At 46.4% G+C, this 15,893-nt stretch overlaps 1 protein-coding gene across 1 annotated transcript; it reads left to right on the forward strand.

Moving 5' to 3' along the window:
- The first annotated feature begins 3,454 nt into the window (after positions 1 to 3,454).
- LOC131748426 (melanoma-associated antigen B10-like) lies at positions 3,455 to 13,892 on the forward strand. The gene is made up of 3 exons (XM_059050512.1): positions 3,455 to 3,882; positions 4,236 to 4,596; positions 13,629 to 13,892. The coding sequence occupies exons 1-3, from the start codon at positions 3,455 to 3,457 to the stop codon at positions 13,890 to 13,892; spliced, it is 1,053 nt and encodes a 350-aa protein (XP_058906495.1).
- The last annotated feature ends 2,001 nt before the right edge of the window (positions 13,893 to 15,893 follow it).

The raw sequence follows: 15,893 nt of genomic DNA on the forward strand, positions 1-15,893 counted from the left end.
CCAATGAAAATAGACCATTATTTAGAAAAAATATTAATTACCCAATTGATCCAAAGAGAAATAGAAAACTGTAATTGAGAAATACAAACTAAAACTCTCCTCAAAGCTCCAGCCACCTTCAAATGTTTCAGGACAAGGCAGTTCTGCCATATAATAAGCAAAAATTGAACCATTATCTTATGTAAACACATCCAAAGCATACAAAAAAATGGGAAATCTTTCAACTCATTTTCTCAGGCTAGCTCCCCTTGATAAGAAAACCAGCTGAGGACACCCCGAAAACAGAATACTTGAGCCAAGCTCACCCACACACAGTCAAAGATCCTAAATAAACCCATAGAAGTTTCAATACAGCAGTGAATTAAATGTAGAAAAACAAGGCTGAATCCAAGAAATGTGAAGATGATATAACATTAGGAAAAAACTGCCTAAAATATTACATTAACCGATAAAAGTTTAAAACGCTTTTGACCATGTACTGAAATGCAGAAAATGCTTTTGAAAAGAACTCAACACTAATGCATAGTAATACCATTTAGCAAACTGACATTAGAAGGGAATTTTCATTTCCTAAAATCTACAGCAAAAGAATTGAAATGTGAAACGCAAAGTGTTAGTAGCATTCCCGTCAAGGTAAGGAAGAAGACACAGCAAGCAGTATGCTATCAACTTTACTGTTCAACACTAGACTGGAATGCATAGCCAGAGGATAAGAATACAAAAATAAATAAATGTTAGGACTATTAAAAAGAAACAGAAGTTATTCGTTGTAAATTTGATTATCATTTTAGAAAATCCAAAGGAAAAGGCCACGGATTTTTCAAATGAATAAGTGACTTCAGGAAGCTGGTGTACAGATAACAGTAGTAAAACCAAGAGCCTTGTGTACAAAGCAGCAATTATTAGAACAGGTATATAATATACTCATTATAAATGAGACTCAAAATTGAAATGAATTTCAGTACACTGTGCAGCAATGTTAGATAAGATAGAAAGATCTGGGTTATACAAAATTATGCAAGTCTGCTTCTTCCCTATAGAAGAAGGGAAGTTCTGTTCGAACTTTTCGAACAGAAAGTTTGCAAGGGTCTGTATTGATGAGCGACGAGATCCCATCATTACTATGCATTTTCTCTGACAGCTCAGAACCTGTCCTGGTCCCCCTATCTTGTGCTACAGCATCTTCATCTCACATCACGCCTGGGACTTGTACCCATTGTCTGCAAGGGTTTAAGTCAAGAAACTGTCCAGAGCGTACAGGGAGGTGATATTTCCCAAGGAGCCTTTAATCAACGCACCAGGAGCCAAAATGAGGCCCTAACTCTGCAGAGAGGACTTTGGGTACCACCCACAACAGAACAGAGGGGGCACCACAGAATCAGGTCCCACCTCTGCTATTGTCCCTCGGAGGCCTGGGGCAGGGGTGGCTGGATATGTTGCATACTGACTTCCGTCTTGGGAGTCGAGGAGGTGAGAACGTGTGGTGGGAGGGGCGGTGGCATCGAGCCGGCGGAGGGAGGAATCCAGTTCTACAGGGGTAAGCTAGGGATATTGATTAAGGTTTGAGGGGCCCTCTAACCCAAAAGACAGAAGGCCCCGTAGTCCTGCCCCGTCGTTGGCCCTGGAAGGTTCTGGGCGGGGATCGTCCAACATACTGCCCTGGGAATTCTCCTTCTAGGAACTCAGAAAAATAGTAACTTTGGACCAGGGTGTTGGCATTAAGCCAGCAGAGGGAGGCACGCAGGGCCTCTCAGGAGTCAATGAAGAACCGTATGTGACTTTGGCAGAACTCCCCCTCCCCCATAACAGAGGTGTCCCCTGGGTGCCCTGTCCCTGCAGATGGGCCTGGGAGACCCCAGGCATGGGTGGCTGGACTGGGCACACCTGACGTCCTGTCTGGCCGCTCCAGGAGGTGAGAATATTTCACCAGGACGTCTGCCTCAGGCCAGCAGAGGGACGAGTACCAGGCTTGGCCAGGAGTCAATAAATGCCCCTATTTGCATTCTAGGGGAAACCGCCTCCCCAGAGCAGGGGGTGCTCTACAGAGCCCGGCCCCTGTGGTCAGTCCGGGGAGGCCCCTGGCAAGGCTGTGAGGCCCACATGCCCCCTCGCTTCACCTTCTGGTTGCAGGGGGTAGTGTGGGGGTCGGGGGAGGGAAGGGAGGTATATAGAGCCTTGGTCTAATGCTAGAGGATTCAGGGTAGCAGAGAGAGGAGTCCTCGGGGTGGCTTTAAGTTCAGAACCTTGAGCAAGGACTATAGGGAATTCCTCCCTTAAGACAAAGAGGGCCCCACAGAGCACCACCCCTATTATAAGCCCTGGTGTCAGGCTAAGCAGGGCTGTCAAGCTAAGATATTTCTCACTTTATCATCAGTGGTCACAGGGAGATGAAGGCCCTATTACAAGGAAGTGACCCCACCCAGGCCCTTCTAGAAGTCAAAGGGAGGACTCAGGGGTGGTACACTGAGTCAGGCCCTTGTTCTGTGGCCAGACCTGGGAAGCCGTTCAGAGATCTGTCATACTGAGTCTGCTCCCCAGCCCCCCTGCATATTCCAAGATATCAGGTAGATGAGAGCCTTGGTTTGATTATTATAGGCCTCAGGTCTGCAGAAGGGAGGACACCAGTTAGTCAAGGGGAGGAACTACTGTCAGGAACCGGAGGGTTGAGGGTACCACTCATCACAGAACAGAGGGTGTTTCACAGAGCCCTACATGTGACGTCATCCCTGGCAAGGGTCCCCGGTGAAGATATGTTAGACTGAGACCTCCTTAAACTCCTCCTAGGACTTTCAGAGATGTGAGGGCCTTGCTCCAAAGGGGTAGGTCTAAGGTCAGCCAAGGGAGAAATCTCAGGCCCTGCAAGAAACTAAGGTAAGGACTCTGTGTAAGGGGCGAGAATCCTGATTATTCCAGAATGGAGGTGGTCCCACAGAGTTCTGTCATTACTGTCATCCCAGGGTACACGGGGGCAGGTGTGCTCACATGAGGTCCCCTTTCAGTTCCTCCTCCAGGATGTCAGGGATGTGAGGGCTTTGGAGTGAGGGGTCAGCATCAAAGCAGTTGAGCACAGGACCTCAGGTGCTGTAAGGTAATGGCCTTGAATGTGAGCTGAGAGAAACACCTGCTACTCCAGAACAGGGGAGGCTCCACAGGGCCTGGACTTGCCAGACCCTGTATCAGCTTCAGTTAAGACCCAGGTAGGGCTGGAGAGCTGCAGCCTAAGGTGAACACTAGTTACTTCCACAGAGTCCTCAGGGGAAAGGCTGATCAGAGAAGAGGAGCCTTATGGGTTCCTAGAGCAGTGCCGGCAAGGACACCTGCAGAGATGGCCATCGATAAAGCCCAAAGCAGTATGTCCCCACTAAAGAGTATTATAACACCATTTCACCCTCTTTCCTCCAGGTTACCGAGTCATCTACCTTCTTTCCCACACTCCTGCCTGCTGTCAGTCATCATGCCTCGGGGTCAGAAGAGTAAGCTTCGTGCCCGTGAAAAAAGCCCCCAGGCTCGAGAACAGCCCAGTGGTCTGGTGGAAGCTCAGGCCACTGTACCAGAGGAAGAAGAGTCCCCTTCTTCCCCATCTCCTCATTTCAAAGATGTTCCCCAGAGCTCACCTGCCACTGGAACACCCAGCAGTCTTCAAGTGTCTGGGAGAGTCCGTTCCGCCACCACTACTGCTTCAGCTGTTTCAAGCATAAGATTTAACGAAGGTGCCGACAATCAAGGGGAGGAAAGGCCAAAAGCCTCCCAGGCCCAGGATACCACTCAGCACTGGCCCAGAGGCCCTATTGACAAGAAGGTTGTTATGTTGGTGCATTACCTTCTGTACAAGTATCAAATGAAAGAGCCCGTTACCAAGGCGGATATGCTGAGAAATGTAATACAGATGTACAAGAATCACTTCTAGGGGCTTCCCTGGTGGCGCAGTGGTTGAGAGTCCGCCTGCCCATGCAGGGGACACGGGTTCGTGCCCCGGTCTGGGAGGATCCCACATGCCGCGGAGCGGCTGGGCCCGTGAGTCATGGCCGCTGGGCCTGCGCGTCCGGAGCCTGTGCTCCGCAACGGGAGAGGCCACAACAGTGAGAGGCCCGCGTACTGCAAAAAAAAAAAAAAAAAATCACTACAGGGACCTCCCTGGTGGTCCAGTGGTTAAGACTCCGTACTTCTACTGCAGGGGTCATGGGTTTGATCCCTGGTCAGGGAACTAAGATCCCTCATGCCGCGGCCAAAAAAAAAAAAAAAAAAAAGAATCACTTCTATGAGATCCTCAGGAAAGGCTCTGAGCATTTGGAGCTGGTCTTTGGCCTTGATGTGAAGGAAATGGATCCCAACAGGAATACTTATGTCCTTGTCGATAAACTGGAACTAAGCTATGATGCAAAGCCGAGTGATGACAGAGAGGTTCCCAAGACTGGTGTGCTGATGACTGTTCTGGGCGTGATCTTCACGAAGCGCAACTGCGCCACTGAGGAGCAAGTCTGGGAAGTGCTGAATATAATGGGGTTATATGCTGGGAGGAATAACTTCATCCATGGGGAGCCCAAGAAGCTCATCGCCAAAGATTTAGTGCAGGAAAGGTACCTGGAGTACCGCCAGGTGCCCAATCGTGATCCTCCATGCTATGAGTTTCCGTGGGGCCCGAAAAAAATCTAGAAACAACAAATGCTGGAGAGGGTGTGGAGAAAAGGGAACCCTCCTGCACTGTTGGTGGGAATGTAAATTGATACAGCCACTATGGAGAACAGTATGGCGGTTCCTTAAAAAACTACAAATAGAACTACCATACGACCCAGCAATCCCACTCCTGGGCATATACCCTGACAAAACCATAATTCAAGAAGAGTCATGTACCACAATGTTCACTGCAGTTCTGTTTACAATAGCCAGGACATGGAAGCAACCTAAGTGTCCATCGACAGATGAATGGATAAAGAAGATGTGGCACATGTATACAATGGAATATTACTCAGCCATAAAAAGAAACGAAACTGAGTTATTTGTAGTGAGGTGGATGGACCTAGAGTCTGTCATACAGAGTGAAGTAAGTCAGAAAGAGGAAAACAAATACCGTATGCTAACACATACATATGGAATCTAAGAAAAAAAATGGTCATGAAGAACCTAGGGGCAAGATGGGAATAAAGACGCAGACCTACTAGAGAATGGACCTGAGGACACGGGGAGGGGGAAGGGTAAGCTGTGACAAAGTGAGAGATAGCTAGTGGGAAGTGGCCACATGGCACAGGGAGATCAGCTAGATGGTTTGTGACCACCTAGAGGGGTGGGATAGGGAGGATGGAAGGGAGGGAGACGCAAGAGGGAAGAGATGTGGTTACATATGTATATGTATAACTGAATCACTTTGTTGTAAAGCAGAAACTAACACACCATTGTAAAGCAATTATACTCTATAAAGATGTTAAAAAAAACTTATGTAGTAAGTAATTTAGTTTTACTTTCTAAGCATCATGTTAGCTGACATGTTGTGCCATATCATAGGGTGCTCCATATTCTCTGATATCTCTTGGATTAAAAAAAATCATAGAGCAGATTTTGGTAGGGTCTGGGGTCAAAATAATAATAGTCATAACTGTGAATCATGAAAAGACTCAATACTTGCCAGACACTGTGCCTGGTGCTTTCATACATTACATACATACCAGGAGTCCTACACAGCAGGGCTTATCAAACTCACTTCACAGAAAAGCCTCACAGAGCTTCGCAATTTTCCTGACTTCACATGGCTCATGAGTGTCAGAACTGGGACTGGACCTCTGGTCTGAATTCATTTAGGGCTCTCACTGTTCCACTCCTTGAATAAAGCAGTCGCTCTGTCTCTTGATTCAGTTCTACTCTCAACACTCCACAATGTCTTTTAGGCAATGAAATGAAGGACCCTGTTGCCAATGTACTAACTCCAGGTATAATAAGTAAAAATTAAAATGAGAATTAAAAACAATTCAGGATAGGCTGTGAGCTTAATTTACCTAGGCTCCTCCTGCCCCTACCCCCAGAATTCCTTGAGATCTGACTCTGCCCTAATCCAGCACTTCCAGAAATATATCACTCTTGGCCTGGGTCTTCCTCCTGTCATAATCTAGATCCTAACCTGCTGTCTAGTTTCCTTTCATAAGGCTGCTGTCTGCTCCCAGCTGAAAAAAAAAGCCCCGAATCACCTGCCTCTCTCCTGATTTAGAGCCTCCCAATCCCCACAGATGTCCCCTGTCTGTCCCATCCCTGACTATGGAATCCCTCTGATAACAATAGCCCCATCCATGTGGTTGTTTACTTCGGCAGTGAAGTTTAGATGTCTGCTTATCTGCTCTGGGCCCTTCCCCTACACAAAGTTTTTTCCAAATTGGCCTGTGAGTAGAGTCTGGTTTGGCACAGGATCTACGAGTTACTGGAAGATAACCCTGAAGTTAGGGAAGAGATTTTAGAAAGCGGATGAGGTTAGTAAGAAAGGAGAATTTAACCTGGGATTTATTTGAGACTGGCCACTGAATCCATACAATCCATACACTGAAGAGTGAGCTTAACTAAGTGGCCAAGAACCAAAGCTTCTTTCCTAAGTGGTAGATGAGGAAGAACCAAGGAAAACGCTGTGTCACAACCATCTGCAGAGGCTGGATTCCTAAGAACTCAGGTTTTTAGGAGGATTTAGTACTTTTCTATTGCTGACAAATTGCCATAAATTACGGGACTTACAACAACACACGTTTATTAGCTCACATTTCTGTAGATGGGATATATGGGTTGGCTGTGCTGTTTTCTTTGTTCAGGGTTACACAAAGCCCAAATCAAGCTGTCAGAGACTGGGTTCTCACTGGTAGGTGCTGAGAAGAATTGCATTCCACTCTTACTCAAGTTGCTCTCAGAATCCAGTTCTATGAAGTATTCAGTTCTTTGTGGTTATAAGACTGAGGCCGTTTCCTTGCAGACTGTCAGCTGGAGATGCCATAGTTCCTCTAGGCCTTCCTTCAGTCCTTGCAAATGGGCTCCTGCTTCTGAAGCAGCACACTGAATCTGTCTCTTGTGGAAACTCTCCTACTTTCCCCTCTGCTGCATCTCTCGTCTGCATCCAGCCAGAGAGAAGTTCTCTGCTTGTAAGGGCTCATGTTGTTTGATTGGGCCCACCCAGATAATTCAGTATAACCTCCCTATTTTCAGGTCCATTCCATAATTTTAATTACATACACTAGGTGCCTTTGGCTATGTAACATGACATATTCACAAATGTCAGAGATAAAGCTATGGGCATTACGTGGAATGACTATTGAGTCTACCACTGAGGTAGAAAATGTCTCCTTGGTGGAGATGCCAGCTTTAATAAGAAAAAGAAATTGACCATCATTTTCCTGACTCTTGTCTATATCTGCCCCAGAGGAAAAGCCTGCTTTTCCAGTGTGCCTAGAGACATCTGTACAAGTGTTCAGGCATGTCCAACAGGCGGTGAATAGCAGAGACTCACAAGTATGATCTTTTCATGCAGCAGAAGGAAGAAGAAAACTCTCAGTGTATTGAGATTATAGAGGTTACTGAAAAGGTGAGTGCAGAACGGTGCTAAGAATGAAGAAGGGTGCGTCCTCCCTGCTGAGATTTATGAGATCCTTTTGAAAGCTGAGGTGACCCTGTATTTGAAAAACGCAGGTCATATACTGGCACTAGAAAAAGTTGTTGAATTGCAAGGAAATTTGATCTTCTCAGAAAATCCTCCAGGAATGACGAGACCCAGGAATAACAAATTTTAATAGTTCCTCTCTTTTGAGCAACTACTGTGTGACAGTTAATGGGAACGTCTGCAAGTGCTCATTCACTTCGTGTCCTACTCTCCATCCTTGTAGTTCATATGGAGACTACACGCGCAAACACTTGTAGTGAAGAAGGGTCATGTGATTATCCATGACACTGAAATATGAGCCGAAGCATGCTTGTCACCTCCAGACCCAGGTATTTGAGAACCAGCATGTCAACTCCATGCTTCTTGTTTCATTCAGCAGCAAACGCAGAGAGCCTGTGGAAGCTCATGATGGAAGCAGCCTAGATCCCTGAGTCACCTTCAATGTAGACACCACCACCCCCTGCCAGCACCCATCAGATTTTATGTGCATAAGACATAACATTCTGTTATGTTAAGCCATTTAGAAATCAGACTTCTCCTATCACATCTCATAAAAACTTTATCTGAATAATACATACCTACTCTTTCTGTTGTTATTTTTATTTAAATATCTTAACTAAAAAGGAAATAGGACATATATTCTTGTTTCCAAGACATTCTAACAATAGGAAGAAATCAACAGTTCCTCTTCCTTACCATGTTCCTCCAAAATTCATCCTTGCACAGAGGTAACTGCATTAAGAATTCTTCTCTGTAGTATTTTAGCATTTATTCCAGGCCTAGTCTTACATACCTGTGCTAGAAATATACACTGTGAGTTTTAAAAGTACATGTATAACACTATTGTTCTGACTTTTGCCCTTGTCACTGAATAAAATGAATGCAGGATCTTTCCGTGAGAGCATATATAGATCGTGTCGCTCTTTTAACTACTCCCTAGAATTCTAAAGTGTGTATGTGTTATAATTAATTTAACCATTCTCTTCCTGACAGACACAATTTGTTTCTCATTTGCTGCTATGATTAATAGAACTGACATCAACATCACCAAACATCAATTCTCGGGCAAATGTGCATGTTTTATCATAGGAAAGATGTACAAAAGTGCAATTAGATTAAAGTGGAAGGAGTGTGATGATAGTAAAATTTTATGAATATTGCTGATATTCTGTTCCAAGAATGCTATACCGAATTATCTTCTCACATATTTATGTATGTGAATAAATTAAGTTCTCATTGGTATTTTATTTTATCAAACTTTTAAATTTTGGTCAAACTTTTGATTGAAAATATATCATCTCACAGTTACTTTAATTTGTATTTCCCTATTTTCTAAATAGATTGAGCAGAAAATTAATTTATTCCTTCACCCATATAAAGCAAAGTTTCTTCAGTGATATCTTAAGTACCACGACTGCCCTAGGTGCACGCTTTAAGAATTCTGGTATGTCAAGTAAATGTTCCCTTTACTTTGAGAAGCAAGGATTTGTCAGAATGATCAGGTGCCAGGAAATGAGCCTGGACAGGAAAACATCACTAAGTGAGGGACATCAGGAGGATGTTGGAAGGGGTGATGGTGGGACGGGGCGGGGGGCGTAATTTCCAGAATCCATGAGAGAGATCAAATATTGAAACAAGTCCAGAGAGCCTAGGGCAGCTGGAAGTCAGGGACCTGTATACAGACTTCAGCAAAAGGCGGAAAAGGTACAAGAAGGAGAGAAGGTGGAGAATCTGGTGGAGGGTACTGGACAGCTTACATGGAAAGGCTAGGGAATCTCTGGATCATCATTATCACCTGGAAGTTGTAGAGTGGTCTGAGTGGGAAGGTCTACTGGATCAAAGTACCAGAGGCACGCCTGATACCCCACCCTCCCTTAGAATGCCCCTACCCAATGTCAGGCAGAGTATAGCTAGTTCACCTGTGTCATCCACCAAGTGATGTTATTGACGGATTCTGGGAGGGTACATCTCTTCACTACTCTGGTGGTTCCGTGCATCCTTGCCAGCGTACCAGGGCTGAGAGCTGTCTTGATGCCTGAGGGAGACGACTATTTCTCCCCATGTATGGGGCCCTCCTACTGCTGAGGCTGAGGCTATGCAAGTGGATGGAATTGGTTGGTGATCCAGGTCAGTTTTTGACTGGGCAAGTATTACCAATGAGTAGAAGGGGGTGTACAGCTGCAAGGAGGGGGAAACTGGAGGAGGAATTCCCTAAGGCTAATTACCTCAGTGACTCTGGGAATAAAGGGCTGAGTAAAGACATGCCTTGAAAAACAACTCAGGTGTTATCCCCAGCTGGGACTGCCTCCATGGTTCCTGATTTCTTTGCACACCAGAGGGCAGAAGTACTTTGGCTCTGTTTGGTGGTCTGTGTTGCTACCAGATACTGACTGGAGTAGGGGGCTGGCCCACAATGCAAACATTTACAGGGCGGACGGAGAACCATGTAGTTTGTGTAGTTCCTTGTTAAATGGACTGGGGATGACAGATATATGTGGAATCCAAAGCTATATCTCTCTTATGGTAATAACTCTTATGTTTAATTTGATTGAATTAAAATTAAAAAAAGAAAATTCTGTGCCAGCCATTCCTGAAATCATCACAGTGATCAGTAGTAAATATAGTAAAATCACACTCTGAAGTGAGGACAGTGGACCAGCCTGTCAGTTTCAGGCTGGCCGATGGAGGAATCCCAGGCCCTAACAAAATTAAAGGTGAGGACTCTGAATGATATCAGAGGGACCAGCCATTCCAGAACAGAAGGTGCCACCATACAGAGGCCCATCCCTGTTGTCAGCCTTGGGAAGCTCCAGAAAGGGTGGCTGGAAATGGCTTCCCTTGAATTCTGTCTCTGGTGTCTAAGGGATGTGAACACTTTGATCTGAGGTGGGCAGCATCAGGTCAGCAGAGGGAAGAGTTCCTGTCTCTGCTTGGAGTTTAGGTAAGGTCCCTGATTTAGTTTGAGGGGACCCCGCACCCCAGGAGAGTCGACCCCAGGGCCTCACACCTGCTTTCAGTGCTGGCAAGTTCTGTGCAGGGATTTCCTAAAGTAGTGCCTTCTGCATTTCCCCTCTGGGGACGCAGAAAGTTGGGGGCATTGGACCTGAGTGTCAGCTCAATGGAGAGTGGGTCTCAGGCACTAACAGAAGTAAAGATGAGAATTCTGTTTGATTTCTGAAGGAACCCCAGAACATGTGGGCAGCAGAGTGGCCTGCTCCTGGTGTCAGCTCTGAGAAACCCCGGTGTGGCTGTGAGGCTTAAGAAGTCCCTTCACCTCACCCTTTGAAACCTGGAGAGTGATGTATGGAGGGCCTTGGTTTCAGTCTAGTTAACCAGAGGGAGGATACACAGGATCAGCCCGGAGTTAAAAACAACAACAACAACAACTCTATGTGAATTCCAAGGGAATCCCCACCCGTAGAACAAAGTCGAACCCATAGAACCCTGCCCCCTCGCCCCATGTCAGTCCTGGGAGACCCCAGGCAAAGCTGGCCAGAAGTGGTGCACTCTGATATCTGCCTTGGGGTCTCAGGGAAGTGAAGGCATATGTCTGAGGGGAGCGGTGTCTTGTATGCTAAGGGAGGCACTCTGGGCTCTGCCTGGAATTACAGGAAAGATCCTGACTTAGATGTGAGGGTACCACTCGTCGCAGACTAGAGAGTCTCCCAGAGAGCCCTGCTCCTGCTATCAGCCGTTAAAGAAACGAAGCAGGAATGCAGCAACTCTGAGAACCTTCTAAACTCCCTCTGCGGGGCCTGCGGCAGGTGAGGGCGGTGCGACCAGGGTGTCAGCTTCAAACTAGCAGAGGGACGGGTCCCAGGCCCTGAAGGAGTAAAGGCAAGGACCCTGGGCAAAGTCTGAGGGAACCACCCGCCCCGGCACATAGGTGGCCTTTGGCCGGCCACGGCGAGAGGCCTAGGTAGGGGTAAGGATGTGACGCACGCCAACTTCTGCCTGTGGCGTCTGAGGAGGCAGCATCAGGTCAGTCCAGGGAGAAGCTCCAGGCTCTGGGTGGAATTACGGTAAAGACCCAGAGTTCGCATTGAGGGGACTGGCCAGTCCAGATTAAAGGGGTCCCCAGAGAGTTCCACCCTGCTCTCAGCCCTGGGAGAACCTGGATGGCAATCATCTGACAGAACGACCTCTTAAGTATCTTCGAAATTTCCCCTGAGGGGATGAGGGCAGAGCAAGGTGTCAGCTTCAGACCAACAGCGAGGTGAGTCCCAGGCCCTAATGGGGGTAAAGGCGACGTCTGTCTCTGGTGTTCCGGGGGGAATGAACCCTCGAGAATGGGAGGAGGATGGCATGGCGGCAGGGGGAGGTGCTCCCAGGCCCTGCGGCCTGTTACAGTGAGGGCGCCGGGTGAGGTCTTGGGGAACTCCCACCCCCGACAAAGGGGGCCTCGCAAAGCCCCACCACCGCTGTCAGCCCTAAGCGGCCTCCGGTAAGGGGGTGAGGCTGAGGCATCCCCTCGTGCGCTCCTCGGGCACTCTCAGCAAGACGAAGTCTGGTCTGAGACGGCAGCCTCATGGTCATTGAAGGGAGGGAACCCAAGCTTTTCCAACCGTCAGTGTGAGGATCCCGAGTGAGGACCGGGGGGACCACCTACCTCAGAACAGTGGGGGTCACAGAGAATCCTATCCATGCCATTAGCCCCGAGGGTACCTGGGGCAGAAAGGTTAGACTGAGGCCTCCCTAACCTCCTCCTCAGGACTTTCAGGATTTGAGGGCCTTGCTCTGAGAGTAGAGGTCTCATGTCAGCAGAGGGAGGAGTCCTGGGCCCTTCCAGAAGCGAAAGTGACGGCACTGAGCGAGGACTGAGACCGCTAATCATCCAAGGATAGAGAGGGTCCCACAGAGCTCTGTGTTCTCTTCCCTGTGCATCCCCAGGCAAGTGTACAGTGAAGTTCTGCTCATTTCCACCTCTGGGGTCTCAGAGTGATAAGGACTTTGAAATGAGGGGTCAGTATCAGACCAGTAGAGCACAGGAACCCCAGGGCTTGCCAAAAGTGACGTGATGACACTCTGTTCGTTAACTCGGAACAGAGCCACTGCTCTAAGCCCCAGTGAGCCCCAGGCAGATTTGGTAGGTAGGAGCTAAGGTACACCCTAGTTATTTCCACAGGGTCCTCAGGGCAGAGGCAAATTAGAGAATAGGAACTTTGTGGGCTCCTAGAACAGTGCCCTCAAGGAAACCTGCAGAGGCGGCCTTCAGTAGAGGCCAAGGCTGTATCTATCTCCCTGTTGAAGTGGCCCAGCAATCTCATCCTCTTTCCTTTAGGTCGCTGAGTCACCTGCCACTTGCCTGCTGCTTTTGTTGAAAGTCATCATGCCTCGGGGTCAGAAGAGTAAGCTCTGTGCCCGTAAGAACTGCTGCCAGGCCCGAGACGAGCCCGAGGATCTGGTAGGTGCTCAGGCCACTGTGAGAGCGGCAAAAGAGTTCCCCTCTTTCTCCCCTCCGCACTGCAAAGCTATTTCCCAAAACTCACCTATTGCTTGGTCATGTTGTAATCCACAGGGTCAGAGAGCCAGAGCTGTTTCATACACTGAGCCCATGTACAGAGGTGGTTATACTGGTGTACTACCTGCTGTACAAGCATCAAATGAAAGAGCCTATTACCAAGGCAGATATGCTGAGAAATCTAATCCAGATGTATAGGAATCACTTCCTTGAGATCCTCAAGAGAGCTTCTGAGCACCTGGAGATGATCTGTGGCCTTGACCAGAAGGAAGTGGATCCCTACTGGCACATTTATGTCCTTGTCAACAAGCCGGAACCAAGCTATGATGCAAACCTGAGCGATGATAGAGAGGTTCCCAAGACAGGCCTGTTGATGGCTGTTCTGGGTGTGATCTTGACTAAGGGCAATTGTGCCACTGAGAAGCAAGTGTGGCAAATATTGAATGTGATGGGGTTATATGAGGGGAGGAAGAACTTCATTTTGGGGGAGCCCAGGAAGCTTATCACCAAAGATTTAGGTGGGAAAGGTACCCGGAGTACCGCCAGGTGCCCAACAGCGATCCTCCGCGCTGTGAGTTCCTGTGGGGCCCGAGAGCCCACGCTGAAACCAGCAAGATGAGAGTGCTGGAGTTTGTGGCCAAGATCTATGATACGGTCCCCACTGCCTTCCCATCCTGGTATGAAGAGGCTTTGAGAGATGAGGGAGAGAGAGCCCGAGCCAGGACTGCAGCCAGGGCTGACACTGCTGCCCTGGCCAGCGTGTGCTCCAGGGCCATAGCCAGCAGCTCCTCCCACCCGAATCGAGCCTGAGGCAGATTCTTCACTTTGTTGTTAAAAAGAGAAGTCCACATTCTAAGTAGTAGAAGGGTGGGGTGGGGCTGCAGACAACATAGTGTATAACATATATTTGTGTTTCTGTTCTATGTGGTAACTTGGATAATTATTTAAAATATTGTTCCTTTTAATAGAAGGTTTAAGTAGCTTCATAATCCAAATTTATGAGTGATGTTGCTCAAACACTGATTGCTATGAATGAGATTTAAGAGTAAGAGTTTTATTATTTCATAAAACTAATTGGAAAAGTTCTACCTTATTTAGTAATTTGGAATAAGATAACATGGCAATAGACGAGGCATTTCCCTGGAAATGTGAAAAACTCAACAATGTAATAGTTGGGGTCAAGAAATGGAGAAATAAATAAAAGATGATAAATTCTTGGCTTAATTTATCACTTTTGGTCTGTTATTTCATAACATAATATATATATAAATAAAATAATATTGTAATAAATATTATTGTAATAATAATATTTATTATTATTAATATTGGAGAAATAATATTGTAATAAATTAGACCTCTTTTTCAGTGGCCCACAATTGTCTCCCTTAACAATAATTAAGCATCTAACCTTTGCAAAGCTCCCTGTTAGTATGTGGAATACTAAGATGAACAACAACCATTCCTGCCCATAGAACTGGACAGCTATATGTAAAAGAATGAAATTAGAACACTCCCTAACGCCATACACAAAAATAAACTCAAAATGGGTTAAAGACCTAAATGTGAGGCCAGACACTATCAATCTCTTAGAGGAAAACAGAGGCAGAACACTCTATGACATAAATCAGAGCAAGATCCTTTTTGGCCCACCTCCTAGAGAAACGGAAATAAAAACCAAAATAAACAAATGGGACCTAATGAAACTTAAAAGCTTTTGCACAGCAAAGGAAACCATAAACAAGATGAAAAGACAACCCTCAGAATGGGAGAAAATATTTGCAAATGAAGCAACTGACAAAGGAGTAATCTCCAAAATTTACAAGCAATTATACTTTGAATCTTTCTCATGCTTGGCATTTCTTGAACTTCCCTGTCTGCCACATCTCTCTTCTGCAGCAAGCCAGAGAAGGTTCTCTGCTTGTAAGGGGTCATGTCATTAGATTACCTGGGGTCCAGCCAGGTATTCCAGTATAGTATCTTTATCTTAAAGTCACTTGCATAACCTTACCACATCTGCAAAGTGCCTTTGGCCATGTAACAACATATTCACAGGTTTCAGGGATAAGGTACGGGCATCTTCATGGAGCAATTATTCAGTCTACCAACAATGTAGAACATGTCTCCCTGGTGGACATGCCACCTTTGATAAGAAAAAAAAATTGACCATCATTTTCCTGACTCTTGCCTGTATCTGCCCAAGAGGAAAACCCGGGTTTTCTAGTGTGCCTAAAGAAACCTGTACAAGTATTCAGGCATGTTCATCAGGTGATGGGAAGCAGAGGCTCACAAGCTGTGATTTTTGACCACGCAGAAAAAGGAGGAAGAAAAGTTTCAGTGTATTGAGACTACTGTAAAGGTAAGTGCAGAAAAGTACTATTTAGTGACAAAAGGTGACCAACACTTCCCTGCTGAGATTTACAGTGTCCTTTAGAAAATTGGTGTGAACCTGTATCTGAAAACACCTGTCACATAGCAGACACTAGAAAAAGTTGGAGTGTTGCAAGGCAATTTTTGCCTTCTCAGAAACTTCTCCAAGAATGAAGAGGGCTTTTGTATACAAATTGTAAGTGTTGTACTTTACTGATGATCTACTCGTTAACTGTTTGTGGAGAGATTGCAAGACTGTATCATCCAGTCCACCTGTATTAGAAAGGGTTTTGTGACTATGCTTGCCACTGAAATATGAACAGAAACAATGTTTGTCCTTTTCAGACCAAGGCATTTGACAGTCAGTGTGCTACCTCGATGCTTTCTGTTCAATTAAGCAGCAAACATGCAAGCCTGTGCTGAGATGTGGATCCACATGGTGGA

Source organism: Kogia breviceps, chromosome X (assembly GCF_026419965.1).
Source record: "Kogia breviceps isolate mKogBre1 chromosome X, mKogBre1 haplotype 1, whole genome shotgun sequence".
Lineage (NCBI taxonomy): Eukaryota > Metazoa > Chordata > Mammalia > Artiodactyla > Physeteridae > Kogia > Kogia breviceps.

What these genes read in the sequence shown, in the direction of transcription:
- LOC131748426 (XM_059050512.1), top strand. Translation starts at nt 3,455, where the DNA reads ATGCCTCGGGGTCAGAAGAGTAAGCTTCGTGCCCGTGAAAAAAGCCCC. An exon ending in GATATGCTGAGAAATGTAAT is followed by an intron (nt 3,883 to 4,235) that starts ACAGATGTACAA and finishes GGCCAAAAAAAA; the next exon opens with AAAAAAAAAAAAGAATCACT. An exon ending in GGTACCTGGAGTACCGCCAG is followed by an intron (nt 4,597 to 13,628) that starts GTGCCCAATCGT and finishes GAGTACCGCCAG; the next exon opens with GTGCCCAACAGCGATCCTCC.